The sequence below is a fragment of the Carassius gibelio genome, chromosome A25 (genome assembly GCF_023724105.1).
Source record: "Carassius gibelio isolate Cgi1373 ecotype wild population from Czech Republic chromosome A25, carGib1.2-hapl.c, whole genome shotgun sequence".
NCBI classification, from domain to species: domain Eukaryota; kingdom Metazoa; phylum Chordata; class Actinopteri; order Cypriniformes; family Cyprinidae; genus Carassius; species Carassius gibelio.
In genome coordinates, this window is record NC_068395.1 from 20,235,888 (window position 1) to 20,254,405 (window position 18,518).

Consider the following 18,518-nt stretch of genomic DNA (forward strand, 5'->3'; position numbering starts at 1 on the left):
GTCACAAAAGGTCAACTTGCTTTCCATGGGTGGCTGAATCAAAAAAAAAGATGTTTTGTATTTTTGCATCATCTAAAACCTTGGTTTGGTGGATCAGGCAGTGTGTCCGTGTGCTCTTGCTGATTAGCTCGGTAGGAGACTCTTGTTAGCGGAGTTTACATACTATGGCAGATGACAAGGAAGTAGGTGACTTTGTTTCTGAACACGAACAAAGATTTTTAACTCAAACCGTTGCAGTCTGTCGGTCTTATAATGGAAGTGGATGGGAATCACGGCTTTGAGAGTCAAAAAAACACCCACAAACAAAACCCAAATGAAGCCCTGTGGCTCGTGACAATTCATTGATCTGCAAAGACACGAAACGATCTGTCTGAGCAAGAAACTGAACAGTATTTACATAATGTTTTAACCTCTGATTCACTGCAATATCTGATGTCCTGAGTGCAATCGCGTCATCTTATTTCTTTACAGCGGATCGCAGACTTATAAGTGCATTACCAACACCCATCTCTCAGCTGGACCACTGACACTCCTGATTGAGATCGTAGATAGTGTCTCGACGGAAAATATACGTTTTTGTATTCTTTTAGCAAAAAAACTAAAACTATTCTAGGTCATTGAAGAATCACTGGTTACATTTTAATGTAGTGCATCTGGACTTACTAGTATTTGTTTTCTGGGGGTTGATTTTGGCTGGTTTGGGAGTCAGAGTCTGATTTACTGTTTCCTGCTCATACACACTCGTCTCGTCCAGCCTGTCTGCTCTCTCTCTGGCCTTCGGGATTGTGTGTATGCTGTCATTCTCACAGGGATGAAATCTTTACATCGTACCGTCCCGTGTGTGTCTGATCGAGAGAGACTGAGGTCATGTGACGCTGAGCGGTCAGGAAGAACCGTCGGACGATGCTTTCTGTGAATGACTGCTGTATGAAGAGCTGAAGCCTGTCAGATACTGTATCAAACCGAAAAACAAACCACCACATATCGATCTGGTGACATTTATCGGAGTCAATCTGTCAAAACTGTGACTGGTTATTTTGCGATGTGGCTAATTATTAATTTTTAATAAAAACGTCAAGAAAAATAATATTTATTTGATATATTCTTAGAATTATTTTTTATTTAAATTTACGCTACTGTTTAACAGTTTGGGGTCATGAGACTTTTTTGTTTTGGAAATGAGGAAGTTATTTTTAACGACATTAAATTGATCAAAGGTGGCAGTAAAGACATTTATAATGATTATTTTTTAAACTTTATATTAGTAAAAAAAATCATCACCGTTCAAATAGAATTGCAGCACAGCTGTTTTCAACATTGATAATAAGTTAATTATTAGCAGCAAATCAGATTGATTTCTGAAGGATCATGTGACACTGAAGACTGGAGGAAAGATGCTGAAAATACAGCTTTGAGCACAGGAATAAATTACATTTGAACACAAATTCAAATAAAAAACACAATATTACTGATTTCACAGAATTTTTGGTCACATAAATGCAGGGTTTGTGAGCATAAAAAAACTAATTTAGTTATATTTAACTTAAGAAATTATTTTGACATTGATCCTTAATAATGTATAACATTAAAGAATTACAGGAATGATCATGAAATTATTACGGTGTAATTTTGCATTACATTAATGATGATTTTGCAGGAAAATATATTTAATTTGTCATGCACTGTAAAAAAAACCCCTGATATTTAGTGACACAGACAATGACATGGTGTTATGTCAAGTTATCCAGTAAATTTCTGTTAATCCTTAAACGTACCTCAGTGAAGAGCATAATTCAAAACAGTTGTGACAATGCAAAAATACCTTGTGTTTAATTTTTGCAAACTAGAATTGGTCATTTCTTGTTATTATGTTCGGGTCAGTCGGTCTGTTTCTCAGGTCCTCTCTCGCTGTGGTTTTAGCGGTGGTTTTCCGTCACACTCAGCTCTGTGAAGTCTGCTGCTGTGGACAGTGTGTTGGCTGAGATCTGAGGCTTCAGTGGAGCTGCTGTTCAATGTGTTTAACCCACCGTTTAATAAAGCTACTGAAGCCAGACCTGCTGTATATATCTCATTTATATTTGCTGTAGGATTTTGATGGTTCGGTTCCCTCCTTTTGGATTTCCTAACAATGTGAGCATGCTGTAGCTGGTTACTGGATCTCAATCCGCTTATTTAATTCCTGCGTTTCCACATTGTATTGCTGTTGAAGTCGTGCGGTGGTATTTGGACGATGTTTTTGCTCTCAAACATGTTCATTCGCTGTCGGTGGAGGTTTTGGGGGGGTTTCTGGGTTCCTCTGGGATTACAGAAACACGTCTTTCTCTGGTGTTGGGTGTGCGATTGAAAGCCCGAGGCTCCGCAAACCAAACACACACATTCTTTGGCTCCGTCTTTCACAGATCCAGCTGTACGCTTATGAAACATCATGAAATTTCATACGCTGAGACGTGCACCCAAATTGATGTTCTTGATTGCAGTAGACTAATGATGAGAAATTAATGTGATATGTTTCCCTCAGCAAAAAAGATGTGCTTTTTATATTTTTATGGAATATGTGAAAAGTTGCACCGCATGAGAGCTTCAGGCAGTTCAGCTCAGAGAAACCAAACGAAGATTAAATTATCATGTACTTTTTTTCTGAGCAAAAATGAGTAATGAAACCGTGTTTCTCTCATTCCTTATACTTTTCATACGTGTGTCTGTCTACCATCCATTTACTCATGGAAAAATTGCAGATTTTGATTTATTTTGAACTTTTTTTATATATTTAATAATTTATTTGTGTAATGCATTTTTCTACAATATGTAAATGTATTTTTTAATATTATTTTTCTATACAGTGTTGTACATTTTACATAATATATATTTATAATAATTTTACTAAACTATTTTTATACAATTAAATGTGTATACATTTTACATTATACATTTCAATTCATAACTATTTTGTATAATGTAAATCATAAAAGCTAATTTTACGATTTAGAATCATTTAATTGTAGAATGAATTTTTTCTATAATATACAAATGTAAATACATTTCTTACATTTTAATATAATTAAATGTTTGTAGATGCTACATTTACATTTTAAATTATGTATCTTTGTACAATATTAAATACAAATCTTTTTTAATAACATTTCAATAAAATTTTTATAAATTTAAATGAGTTAGGGTTAAGTTAAATGTTATCGTACTTACATAATTTATAATAATTTCATTATATAAAATGTTTTGTATACTATTAAATATTTAAATTATATGTATATAAAAATTTAAATCTGAAAGAGTTTTATGGGTTGTTCTGACATTTGTTTCCCTTTTTTTATGTATGTGTCATATTCTCATGCATAGATGGGCCCTTGTACACTGGAGGAAAAATAATATTATTAAAAAAAATCATCTTCTCATTTTGTCATCTGCAAGGTGGAACATATAATCCAGATTTCTCCAAAAACCTTGACTGAGTTTCATGGCTAATTCCCGCCTAAAATCAGTCCTGCAGTGGTTTTGACAGCGGGGCCACATCCGTAAGCAGGCAGAGATAAATACGGCACGGTGTTTGTTTGAATTCATCTCACCATCCACTGGAAATGTGCTTTTAATGCATGACATAAAAAAAAATAGCTTTGTAATTCCTGACGAAAACAATGTCTTTGATCATTGTGAAAGAATATGGAGAGAAAAAAACACAGGATGATTTTGGTTCTGGTTTGAGGAAAGCATATCTAGAACTTGAGGCGAAAACTCAGCAGGAGCCAGACTTGGAGAAGAAAGGGCAAACAATACGCTTTGAAGTTAATGAATCGAAGGAGCAGTGCAAGAGAAATAGCAGCCGGAGTAAAAGGCTACGCTTAGGAATACAGTAGGAACCCACTTTTAGGGACTTCATTTTGATTTGCTTAATAACCGTAAAATTTGGCAATTGTATTCTGACAGTGAAACTGGAGAGCTTGAGAATTCAATGATGTCGATGAGTAGAAATAGAATAGAAACCTCACACCGGCACTTTAATCCGGATCTGATTATCAGACGTGTCATAGCATTGAGCCTTAACATTGCTGGCACAGTCAGGGTTGAGTTAACATTGAAAATCATTTTTCCGCCAGATCTAAGTCATGTGGTGCGACCAATGAAGGCATGTGCGCAGCCGTGCTCAGGGATGTTATATTGTACAAAGAACCTCAGAAAACTGTATGAAATCCATTTGATTTTATCCCCTTCCCAATTATTTCCATTTGATTTTTTTTTTTCTTCTGGATTCTGTTTTTAAGAGTTTAAATAGATTTTATAATCAAAATTCCAATTTTATATATATATATATATATATATATATATATATATATATATATATATGGTGATTATTGTTATTAAATACAATATCAATAGAGCCCATTTAAAGTGTGTTTTTATTTGTTAATTTATTCAGAAATTATATTAAAAATAAATCTGGATTCTCGGTTTTATAACGTTTAAAATCTTCAAAAATGCATTTGAACGTAGGTGAACGTAGAATGAAATTTGAACAAATCATTTCATTTTTTTTTTCGTGGCAAATAAAGTGCTGCACAACAGATGTTTACTGTTTAAAATAAAACAAACAGATATGTGATATTCCTACAAAATAAGGCTTTTATAAACTCTTTTAATCAAACATTTACTTTAGTACTTCAAGTTAGACTTAAATTGAAGGTGAAGTTAAATAAAAGTTAAGTTGAAGTTTTATAAAACATTTTTTAGTTAATCTGATTTTAAGTAATGAAAATATTTTATGTAGAAAAATATTTAATAATTGTATTTTATTTCAAATGTTTTGTTTGAGTTAATGATAATAACCCTGATACCATGCTGTGATTTGATTATGTGTACAGCACCACTTTTGGTTTATTTATCCACATTTTGCCAAATTCTGTGACATTCTGTAAATTGCATTTTTATGACTGGATTCATGATATTTGTATATCTGTAGAAATAGCTAAACAAAATAATAATAATAATAATAATACTTTGAACTTATGCGAAAACCCCTTTTATAATAGTCTAATGCATTGAGAGAAAATATGCTATTAATTTTTATTTGATGGTTACACCATGTGACATTTTTCTTTTCTTTATCTTTGCACTTTTTACTTGTCATTAACTCAAACAGCATGTGCTGTTTGTTGGTTTGTATTATTCCCACTGAAGAAATAAGGACTTTGAGGAGACTGAAACCGTTTTGGCAGATGAGAGACCCAAAGCCGGGTTCCTGATGTGAAGTGCACCTCCAGCGGTATCTGTTATCATAATCGTCCTCTTGGCCTCCGGCTCCTTTAGTGAGCTTGATGAAGGCAGATGCCTTATCACTGTAATCTGACCTAACCAGTGAAGCTGATATCATCCCAGCAGTTTAAATCTACTACCAGATGACCAGACAAAATAAACTCAAAATATTAGGACTGGGAGTAAGTGATTGTGATAAAAGCCCTTTGGTCGGATTTTTAAATTATAATGGAAACCTGTTGTGAGAGAAGCACCAAACCACCAGTTCCTCTGGCTGTTGTGAAGTCCTCTATTCAAAAGCAACCTGTCCTCCAACCAATACGCTTGTATAGGTCGTTTGTCCAAATCCCTGAAATACGACCCATCAGAGCGTATACTACAATTGCACCCCTATCGGCAAAAGGTCGTTTTCATATGAATGTTTTGTACTCTTTTATTTGCAATCTGGTTTGGGTTTCGTGTAGCTCAGTTGGTAGATTATTGTGTTATACCTTGATATGTAATCATGCTATCGTGGGTTCGATCCCAGGCATGAACGTGCACGAAAATGAATATGCTCAATAAATCATAATTTAGCATGATTTCTGTGAGGGTTAGGTTTAGGGGTGGGGTTAGGTGTGGTCATTCGAACGAATAAGCCACCTAGTAAAATATGTATGAAATACTGTGAGATCGGTGTAAAACGGCCACACATTGCATTTAAATAAACGTTCGTTTTGATTGGTAATGACGTTATACGTCAATTCATGATGACAGACGCAACACGATACTGTCATTATTTTTACGCCCGCTAGAGGGCGCTTAACTTTAAAACGTAAATATAGTTCGTAATAAGGTGCTTGCACAAACAACCTATATGGTTGTTTTTTGTTGGAGGACAGTCTGTTCAAAAGCGTTCTTCTGATAGACAAATCTTGTTTTTGGGTCCCACTTTATATTAAATGGCCTTAATTGCTATGTACTTACATTTAAATTAATCATTTGGTACAATGCACTTATTGTATACATAAATATTTGTACATTGTACTTATATTTTAAAAATACTTGCATGTAATTACATCTGTAATTACATTTATAATTACACTGTACATTTATGTAATTACGTAGTAGTTAAGGCCACTTAACATAAAGCGGGACCTATTTTTGTAAAATAACCTGTAAAAAAGCTAGAGATAAAGGTTTTGTAAAACTGTTATTCATGGTTAAGCATTTCTAGTGGACTGTACATAGAAACAAATATTCTGTACAGCATCACCAATGATCTGAATCACGGGCAAATGACTCCGAGTCGTTTCTTCTTAAATTTCAAAAAGACTCAAAAACTTGTTTGAATGATTCCAACAAATCCTTTTCTGAACTCAATGAAACAACATTTATATATGGCTAATTTTTACATAAAGAGCAGGTCATGTTTTTTTTTTTTTTACGTGTCCTAATATTGCTATGGAGTCCCCTATAGCAGGTTAAAATGCATCTAAGGTCAGAAAACACTGTAAAATTCCCAGAATATACATTTATACATAGAGTGATTTGTCCATGATTTCAGAACGGTTCGCTCAATTCAGTTCTGAGTGAAATAAACCCCTCCCTTCCACAAGCTTACTCTGCTCTGATTGGTCAGCTGGCCAAGCCTGTTGTGATTGGCACAAAGAGGAGCACGTGAGCAAGTTAGCAAGCACTATCATCTGTGTTGCCATGTCTGCGCTTGTTTTTGATGTCGCTTGTTGTAGAGACGCCAATAACATCATATTTAGGCACTGGAATGTGAATTTACCAGGGGAACCCTGACTGAAATCATGTGATGTATACGCCAGAACATGATTTTTAAAGGGGGACCACCTTCAAAACATGATTAAGCTAGTTTTGAGTAGCAATTGTTTAGGTATCACAATCACCAATCACAATCAGTTCTTAAAATAACACAAAAACATTTTGTTTAACACTTATGCAAGCAAATCGTGCCCACAGCTAAAGTTTAACTGCTAAATTGTAAACACTTTTACACAAAAACAAAATTATGTCTACTGTAATGTCTGAAGACAAAAGACATTCAGTGTCATGGGAGGGAGTGTCTACATGAATATGTACATCTCCAAGTATTATAATGTTAACAGAAATTGTGCAGAGTGTAGTAAATGGATCGTGCATCATTGATAAGGAAACTGAGTTTTGTTTAGGGGGCGATAGACGTGACGTATTGTCATGGGGAAAGGGGATTTTAAATGCTGTGGGTATAATGTGGTCGCCGCAGAAGTCCAAGTTCTTTGATAACTGCAATGCACGTTGGAATGGTGCGGTTGTTGAGAGTCAGCCACTTTGGAAAATAAGGCTAGGTTCACACTGCAGGCTGAAATGACCCAATTCCGATTTTTTTGCCCCTATGCGACCTGTATCTGATCTTTTCATGACAGTCTGAACGACACAGATCCGATCTTTTCAAATGTGACCCAGGCCACTTGGGTATGTGGTCCTGAATCCGATACGTATCCGATCTTTTGAAATGCGACCTCCGTCTGAACGGCCAGGCCACATGAATCCGACCCACATGTCATTGACACGCTACAAACGTCATAATTCTGTGTTGAAGTAGGTGGGAACGAGAAGATAAACAACAACCATGGCGGACGATGCTGCTGAGACCAGTCAATGGAAGGGAAGCAAGGTCACAGATTTAATTCATATTTGGGGTGACAGCTCTATTCAGGCCAAACTCGAGGGCTCTTATCGGAACCGGGCAGTTTGCGAAAACATTTTCAGCGAAATGGCCGAGCGTGGTTACAGACGATCCTGGCTCCAATGCCAGCGGAAAATAAAAAGCCTCAAAGCCAAATACAAACTTCCATATTTAACGTTAGCTACTTCCGCAAACAACGAGTGACGTCGTTCAACGTTGAGTACTCTTCTGCGCATGCAGGTCCCTTCTGAGTCATTTCACATTCACACAGGAGATCACAAAATGTCGCATTTAATTGGAAATGTGAACGGCCTTGCAAAAAAAAATCAAATTTAAAAAAAAAATCGGAATTGAGCATTAAGCCCTGCAGTCTGAACGTAGCCTAATACTTGAGCTTCATGCCGATCGCCAAAAATCTTGAAGTAGCAATGCTAAACGACTAAATATCCAGGTGTTCTCCCACTGATAGCAAAAATTTAGCAACAATCAACTGATGTTGGAGGGGATAACAGTAGGTGAGTAGACAGTCTTCAATGGGAAACAATACATGCAAAAAACGGTTAAAAATACCTAAAACTATTAAAACAAAGAAATTGTTACAGCGGAGAAGTGGCGAATTAAGAATGCCAGCTTCCTTTACAGCCGATCCAGCCAACCACAACTAAGATAGACCTACATATAACTCTATACATAAAGCATGTATCTTGGGTTTTATGTAGAAATATCTGCGTATGGTGAATGAAACTAAGTTTGTTGAACTTGAAGATTCCAGCAGCAACAGCTTCACATTTAATATATTAAATGCAAGAAACATGGCAAAAATTTAACATTTTTAATGTAAAACACAGCTTAACACCTGCTCAGTCGTACTACACAACATCCAACTAGTGCTGATTAGCATTATTTGTTTTCCATTTCACACAAAGTCGAACTTTCACTGCGTAAAATATAACACATAAACCAAAAAGCCTTCATCAGCATTCATTTCACCCCATTACCGTTCCCTGTTTCCCCCTCCGCATTCAAAACCCCTTGATATGTCAGCTATTACCAGGCTAATTTGAGAATGCTAGAGCGTGAATGTGAGAGAGGCCTAGCATTCAATGGTGCTTTCAAACGAGTAAATCGCTCCACTGCAGCATCTCGCGGTTCCCTCAGTCAGCCTGGAAAGCCGAGCTTTGCCTTGCTCTAGGAAGAGCGATTTAGGATGAAACATTGGAAATTAAGCATGTGTAATCCATCATGCCAAGTGAAGTATTAAAAGATTCATTAGGCAGTTAATCAGTGGAGTCATGACGGATGAGCCCAGGGGTGCTCTAGGTCACTGGGGGGTCTTTATTGTGTTGGCTTTCCTCTTGAGTGCAATCTGATCGGTTGACCTTGTCTAGCAAAATGAAGAGCAATGAACGGCATTACTATGCTACTTACTTAACTCTTACTGTTGTTAGACTTCAATGTGCTACTACACACATGAATGATACCAATGATACAAATCATGTGGCTCATTTACGAGAGTTACTGTGCTGTTACTTTTCTAAGCAATCACACTTTGCGATTTTGTTTCTTCTTTTTTTCTTTTTTGCATGGTGGACAATAAACTGGTGAATTACTTGCATTAGAGAAGGGACCAGAATATCATTGTGTCTTGTGGGGTGGGCTTATTTAACTGTAAGGAACCAAGTCGCAGATGCAAAATATAAAACAAAATATATAATTGCGAGAAACAATAGATGCAATTGTGAAAAACAAAGTTGCAGTTGCGCGAACCAAAAGTCACAATTGCAGGAAACATACGTGATAGCAAGAAAAAAAGTAGCAATTATGGGAATTATGTTTTTTTTTTGTCTAAAAACAATGTTGCACTTGGCGAGACTTGAAATTTAAATTATGTGACAAAGTTTGAATAACAAACAATGTCACAGCTGTGAAATATAGTTGCAATTATGCGAAATAAACATGCAACAGCAAGAATTACATTTCAGTGCATGAGATATAAAGTTGCAGATACAAGAAACAGTTGCGGTTCTGAGAAACAAAGTTGCAATTCCGCAATAAATTCTCGACTGCTAGTCATATAGCCACACTTGCAAGACTTTAAGATTTAATTATGTGACAAAGTCACAGTGACAAAATATAAATTCACAACTACGATATATATATATATATATATATATATATATATATATATATATATATATACAGTATTGTTCAAAATAATAGCAGTACAATGTGACTAACCAGAATAATCAAGGTTTTTCGTATATTTTTTTATTGCTACGTGGCAAACAAGTTACCAGTAGGTTCAGTAGATTCTCAGAAAACAAATGAGACCCAGCATTCATGATATGCACGCTCTTAAGGCTGTGCTATTGGGCAATTAGTTGAATTAGTTGAAAGGGGTGTGTTCAAAAAAATAGCAGTGTGGCATTCAATCACTGAGGTCATCAATTTTGTGAAGAAACAGGTGTGAATCAGGTGGCCCCTATTTAAGGATGAAGCAAACACTTGTTGAACATGCATTTGAAAGCTGAGGAAAATGGGTCGTTCAAGACATTGTTCAGAAGAACAGCGTACTTTGATTAAAAAGTTGATTAGAGAGGGGAAAACCTATAAAGAGGTGCAAAAAATGATAGGCTGTTCAGCTAAAATGATCTCCAATGCCTTAAAATGGAGAGCAAAACCAGAGAGACGTGGAAGAAAACGGAAGACAACCATCAAAATGGATAGAAGAATAACCAGAATGGCAAAGGCTCAGCCAATGATCACCTCCAGGATGATCAAAGACAGTCTGGAGTTACCTGTAAGTACTGTGGCAGTTAGAAGACGTCTGTGTGAAGCTAATCTATTTTCAAGAATCCCCCGCAAAGTCCCTCTGTTAAAAAAAAGGCATGTGCAGAAGAGGTTACAATTTGCCAAAGAACACATTAACTGGCCTAAAGAGAAATGGAGGAACATTTTGTGGGCTGATGAGAGTAAAATTGTTCTTTTTGGGTCCAAGGGCCACAGGCAGTTTGTGAGACGACCCCCAAACTCTGAATTCAAGCCACAGTACACAGTGAAGACAGTGAAGCATGGAGGTGCAAGCATCATGATATGGGCATGTTTCTCCTACTATGGTGTTGGGCCTATTTATCGCATACCAGGGATCATGGATCAGTTTGCATATGTTAAAATACTTGAAGAGGTCACGTTGCCCTATGCTGAAGAGGACATGCCCTTGAAATGGTTGTTTCAACAAGACAATGACCCAAAACACACTAGTAAACGGGCAAAGTCTTGGTTCCAAACCAACAAAATTAATGTTATGGAGTGGCCAGCCCAATCTCCAGACCTTAATCCAATTGAGAACTTATGGGGTGATATCAAAAATGCTGTTTCTGAAGCAAAACCAAGAAATGTGAATGAATTGTGGAATGTTGTTAAAGAATCATGGAGTGGAATAACAGCTGACAGGTGCCACAAGTTGGTTGACTCCATGCCACACAGATGTCAAGCAGTTTTAAAAAACTGTGGTCATACAACTAAATATTAGTTTAGTGATTCACAGGATTGCTAAATCCCAGAAAAAAAAAAATGTTTGTACAAAATAGTTTTGAGTTTGTACAGTCAAAGGTAGACACTGCTATTTTTTTGAACACACCCCTTTCAACTAATTGCCCAATTGCACAGCCTTAAGAGCGTGCATATCATGAATGCTGGGTCTTGTTTGTTTTCTGAGAATCTACTGAACCTACTGGTAACTTGTTTGCCACGTAGCAATAAAAAATATACTAAAAACCTTGATTATTCTGGTTAGTCACATTGTACTGCTATTATTTTGAACAATACTGTATATATCGTAGTTGTGAATTTATATATATATATATACACACACACACACACACACACACACACACACACACACACACACAGTAGCAGTCTATTTCATTTTAACAATTGAAGGGTTCAAACAGGCTAATATCACCCTGAGATATCACTTTGATTCCCACTTGTTCTGTATCAACACATCTGCTGATAAAATGGATTTGATTGTTTTATGTTGGTTGTGAGTGCTAGCAAGATTAAATTTAGATATATATAAGATTACTGAGAGCCACTTCAGATTATTATATGCAACTGTCTCGCAGTCTTTTATGGGTTTCTCTCTCTCTCTCTCTCTCTCTCTCTCTCTCTCTCTCTCTCTCTCTCACACACACACACACACACACACACACACACACACACACACACACACACACACACACACTATTAGTTCTGCCGATTCTCAGGTCTTGATGTACCCAATTTTTCTCCTCTTAAAAGTCTTTCAGAAGCATACTGTACACCTCATAAGAAGAAAGACGCAATCGAGAGAGTGTGTGCTAATTCACTGATGAGACGGGGCATGTTTCGCAAGACCTTTTGGGAAATCACATCCAAACTCCACAGGCAAGAACTGGCAAGCCTGGGGGCAAAGGCAGAATCTGATTTCACTGAGAGCTCACGTTGCCAGTTCTCTCTCAAATAAACCTCTATGGGAGCCAACAGCGATGATGGTGATGATGACGATTATGGTGGGGAGAGTGAGTTTGGCAATGTGCTTTGTCAGGGAAAGTTAACCTGCTAAGTGAAGCACAACTAACATGTAAGGGATGTTGGTAGTGTTAGACAGAAATAGTGGCTGACTAATAGGAATGCATCAATCCGATACTCAAAATCGGTATCGGCTCTGATACTGGCATTTTCAGACGATACTGATCCAAATCCAATATTGTGCGTATACTATTGTGTTATTGTTGAGCCCGGAAAAGCACAAAAACATTATAACCAGTTAAGCCAGTTCACCAAATCGGACCGAATCATTTGAAATTTTTCACGTCTCCAGTAAGCATAAATTATTCACTTTTTTTAACGTGGCTCTGACTCCCTCCGAGTCGAAATAAACCAATATATCCCGGAGTAATTCATTTACTCAAACATTACACTGACTGAACTGCTGTGAAGGGAGTACTGAAGATGAACACGAGCAGAGCAGCATGTGTTGTGCTAACTTTTTCTTGCGCACTGTGACTCTGTGTTGTTTCAAGCTCTTCATTCTGCACACAGGATGCGAATAAGCGCTCCGTGCTACTCTATATTGGCGACTTTAGTATAATAATACTTTCCTGCACAATCAAAGATTATTAATACTTTCTTATTCTGTCCTATCTTATCACATGTTGCTGCCTTTATTACTGTGCAATACTGTTAAAAGAAACTTATTCTAGATGTCTATATAAATGTATATACTTGTTTTTCATTAATATATTTTACAACACAATACAAAGAGCCATTCACTTTTATATGCACATAAAATATTTCACTAGATTTTATAACATTTTTGTGCACCCTTGATTTCTCTAGAGCATCTTTTGCTGCTGAACTATCCACTAACCTAGTTTATAATAGTATTTTTTTGTCATAGATTGTGATTATATATGTTTTCATTTGTTATTTTTCATTCAAATGAGGTTGTCTATATGTAGTAGATTGTGTTTAATTGTATTATTGTATTATTGGTATGTGTTTTAAGTATTAAGCAGTGTGCTCAAACCCAGACAAAGTTAACAGATACTAGGGATATATTGTATTAATTTAATTGCTTTTTTTTAAAACTGTCCCTATCATGCCATTTTAAATACTGTCTTTCATGCCGACTGTAATGTAGCTGTTTGTGAATGTAAACTATCTGCAAATTTGTGAAGCCAACGATGCATGGCAAATAAAGTTACTCTATTTCTCTCTCAAAAAAGAAAAAAAAAAAAGAATCAATTTTGAATCACCTAAACGTAGTTTGCTCAGTACCCAGTTTATTTGGATCAAATTGCTCCTCTGAAATTCGACCTGAAAGTATGATTAATAATTGATGTTCAAGCAATTGTTCAAAATACACTCAATTCACTATAAAATAGGTGCCTGATGCTCAACTAATGCTACACCTTTGCTTGGCATTCTGATACAGTTCCCACACGTGCACCTAATAAATTATAACAATGACTGTGCTATCACGTCTTATAACTACCACAAACTAAGTTGACACTTACCACCGAGAAACCTACTGGAGGGATAATCTCTCACAAACACTGGTGGATTTCACAATGTGTCTGTCTCTATATATTCACTCCCGACTCACATATTTACATTTGCATTCCAGAGCTTTTCATATCGGCTTGTAATTGTGTAAATTTATTCACTGTCATTTTGGCCACTGGACAAACAGTTATGCTTTCAGATTTAAACTGTGCTCAATACATAATATGTGTCCAAACATAATTATATTTTATCCCATGTTCCCATATGTCTGGACAAACATGACCAGAGACTGTGTGTTTCAAAGCCTGAATTAATCTATGAATATCTCTGTTTGTTAACGTGGGTAGGATTGTTTATCCAAATCCTAATTTGTTTGGAAAACTCAATATTTACAACATTATAACCTCTTGTTTGATAAGTACAAACACCGTTCAGATTTGATCATATTGTCATCTAGGTTGTTCCTTTTGTAGATACCTGGTGCAAGATAAGTGACAACCTCTAAATGTAATTCCTTTACAGATTTGAAGGGCAGCGCTGCTGGATTCATTTAAAGAAAAACAATGTTTGTCTTGTAAAAACTGGCGGTGTCTTTAAAACAACTTTCCTTTTTAGATGATATCATCATTAGTAGCCAATTATCAAAACACTAATTTAGGCTTTGGCCAGTTGCTGGAGAGCATTTTATTCCTCGGCTGCTACTTTGATCAGGACTTGGCTCCCAGGGACCGACTGGAGGTTCTGGTAGCTGGTATTTTTTTACCATAGAGGAAGTGCGTCCAATGTGGTCCACTTTGCAGGTTATTCTGGCCTAGAATCACCCACTTAGACAGGAAGAGACTGCCCAAATGACATAAAAAGTGACCCATCATTAGTCATTTTCGGTGTGTGTTTACATGCAATATTACCTCAATAATAGACCTTAATAATCTGTACTACAAATTAAACTCAAAATATCTTTCAGATCTGATGCTACTATCCTTGTAAACTTGGACACATCTGGTGAATATTTTATCTTCAAAAAGTGCTTAGTGTATTGTTCCCAACTGTGTTTTGATACAGACTGGTGCATCCACTAAAACTATTGTAAAAAGTTAATATGGGTTTCAAGGTCAGGGAATCTTTATGAATAGTAACTTTATGAGTGTAAAATGCAGCATTGTTATTCGGTGTGAAATTTTTCATCCTTAACATGAATTAGCAAAGCTTCTGGATCTTCTTTTTATGTACTGCTGAAGCGAGGAATCTTAATCTTTTATAATTCCCACTGTCACTGGTATTAACTCTAAAAAGGCTCTGATCTCTCCACAGAGGCATGAATTAAATTAGACTTTTCATTAGTAAGGAAGGGTAGCGATAATACAAGGAAATAATTTAAGTCAATAATTGAGAAAAAATAATGTAATATAGGGTATACATAATACCAAATTTCCAAAATACCAAAGAAAATGATACGTGAAATTATAGACTGAAAAATACAGATAAGATTGGAGTGCCGTTTCATGTTGACTTGGCTATATAGATGCGTACTTCATCTGTACATACACTTCCAGGAAATTCTTACTGTTAGAGTTTAGCAAATATTTTGTTTCCAAGGTTTTTCTTCTTTCTTGGTGATAAAGATACAAATTTGGAAACAGTCCCACAGCTCAGTTGCCGTCTTCTGTGGGTCTGGCTCCAGGTTGGAGTGGGTTTGAGATGATAATAAAAGTAGGAAATCTGATTTCGCCCATCCATGGAGAGCACTTTCTTCCTGGGCTGCTGCTCGGGTCAGGGTTTGGCTCACAGGGACTGACTGGAGGTTCTGGCAGCTGGTATATGCACCCCTGGGGAAGTGTACCACTCTTGGACTCCAGTCACTCATGGGAACAGGGTATTCCTGGAAGCCTTCACACTGACTTGAAGAAAACCTGTTTCCTATCAAACACTGATCTCAAGAGTTTTCTGCCCGCTCAAGTACTATTGCACTTTTATGCTGATTATGAACCAAATCATTTTCAAATCCTGATTGCCTAAATGTAACCATAAAAAACAAAAAAATAATTTAAGCAATTATGCCTGACTTTATTGTATTACTTAGGGAGTCACTAGCAATTGCAACAGTTAAATTGAGTCAAGAATTGCAATGTTGAAATATTTGACATTTGCTATGTGCTATGTGTGTTTGCTCATCTGCCTATAATTCATTTTTATATAGATGCTAAATTTTAAAGGATGTCATGCACGAAGAGCGCTGTCCAAGGTGCTGAAAATGCATGTTAAATCTCTCAGGTTTTCAGACGTCAAGTTGCTTTTTTCTTAGAATCCTTTCACTAGGATACCAGATCGGTCCAATTCATATACATCACATTCAGATAAGTTTTGTAAGCTGGATCTGCCAAATAATTAATGATTTGTTCATAAATTTGACCTCACTACTTGTTTCATAAAAGTGTCAAGGAGAGTCAATATTTACCAAACTGATCTCGTAAGAAAACATTGTTTAAAATGTTGGTGAATTATTTCAAAATAAGAATGAAGACATATGATTTGCTTTGTACAAAAAAACTTTTATAGAATAAAACGTAAGCAGAAGCTCCACCCCTTATTAACCTAATCATTGATGGGGTCTAAGAAGATATGAAAACATCTAAATAATATTGTACAAATGTAAATTTGTTAAAATGTAAAATAGTTATGAATTTTCACGAGAGTATGTTGAATTCACACCAACATAAATAATGTTTTCAATTATTCATATTTATTGCGCATCTTAGCAGTAATGCCGGTTCTGTAATCAGCTTAAAGCACTACACATTCGTGATTTCATATTGAGCTGCAATTACTACACAGAGCCATTGTTCACTGTCAAGCTGCAAAATATGATTGTGGTTTGGCGCAGCATCCATATAATCCCTATCGTGCAATCCCTACTATTACTAAAAATGGCCAGCAGAGTTTGTACTTCTTTCACCAACTGAGGAAGTTCAACCTGCCACAGGAGCTGCTGAAACTCAGCCATCACTGAGTCTGTCCTGTGGTCATTCATAACTGTTTGGCTTTGGTTTAGCTACCAAATCAGACATCAAGATAATACAACGCACAGTCAGGTCTGCTGAGAGGATTACTGGCTACCCCTGCCCAACCACCTCCAGACTGAGCAATAAAGCTCTTTCTGTTGTCTTCTGACTTCTGAAATAGTTACAAATTGCCATCAGATTGGATTTACAGCAAATAATGTCCTAAATTTGGTTTGTAATTTGGTAACTTTGTAGTTGTTTTTGTAAATTGGTGACTAATTCATATGAATTTTTATGCTTTGTTTTGTACAAAATATAAAATTTCTACACATAACCATCAGTGAGGTGTAAGCAGATTATACGATAATTGGAATGAAATTGTACGAATTCATACATATTCAACATGAGTATGCTGTATTTACAGCGAATAATGTTTTTAATTTGGTCACTGGAAGAAAGAAATGGTTTGAAATGATGTATGTGGATGAGTAAATAATGACAACTTTTTTTGGGGGTGGGGGGGTGAACTTTCCTTTTCAGAGAGTAAAGCAGCAGACAACATTTGGTCTTTACAAGAACGGGGTTTGAAATTACAGAAACATGCAATTTTAAGAACCTTAATTTTTGGGTGAACTACCGATTTCAGAGAGTAAAGCAGCAGACATGAAATCAAATCTGACCCCATTTACTGAGCACTAAAATGGTTCAGTGTCTTCAGCAGGAATTATTTGTAGGAGAAGTTAAAGTTTATGACCTCTTGGTTGACCTGACTCGAGGCCAACTAGCTAAAACACCTCCTTTCCCAACCCCATGCACTTATGTTGGTTTAATCTCTCTCTGGCTCTATTCCCATCGTACTAATCCTGCCTTTTCTCTCTTGCAAATGTCAGTCCGTATCTCTCACTGTTCATCTGTTCCCTGGACAATGCCTATCTCCTCTGCTTGCATGCGTTCAGTGGCAGGGCAGATACTAATGAGGCTGCCCAAGAGAAGCATAAGAGAATAGATCTGTCTCCTTATTCTTTTCCTTTGACAGCCTTTGTGTATTCAGGCCTCAAGGCCGGATCTGACATAAACCCACTCAGCGGTTCTCCAGCGAACTGTATGTCTTAGGGACTTTATCTTACACCTGCTGTCTGTGGGTTGTTACTATCAAACTCCACCTGGAAAACCTGTTTTTTTAGGATGGTTAAAACATTTAAATTCTGACTTCATTTACTCACCCTCAACTTGGATCGTAAACTCTATTCTATTTATTCTACTCTATCTCGATTCTATTTATTCTGCAGACAATGGAAGTCAATGGGATCCAAAAATGACAATCTCTGAAAAGGACTGTTATGTGTATCTGTGTGATTAATTATTTCTGAGTCCGTGGCGTTGTGGGAGGATTTCTTATGTGAGAATTATGACGTCATCGGGGATACCGGATAAAAGGCTCCGAGACGGCAATGGCGGTGCTCTCTTTCTCTCCGCTTCCCATTCATCAGCGTCTCTTATCGCCTCTTGGAGGCGGTTTTTGTTTGTTTTAT

General features: G+C 36.5%; 1 protein-coding gene across 1 annotated transcript in view; it reads left to right on the plus strand.

The window, feature by feature from the left end:
* Positions 1 to 12,449: 12,449 nt before the first annotated feature.
* LOC127946924 (zinc finger MYM-type protein 4-like) overlaps positions 12,450 to 18,518 on the plus strand; it is a 10,084-nt gene continuing 4,015 nt past the window's right edge. The window contains exons 1-2 of the mRNA XM_052543738.1: positions 12,450 to 12,498; positions 18,023 to 18,088. Coding sequence (XP_052399698.1) covers positions 12,450 to 12,498; positions 18,023 to 18,088 — 115 coding nt within the window. The remainder of the gene's footprint in view (positions 12,499 to 18,022; positions 18,089 to 18,518) is intronic.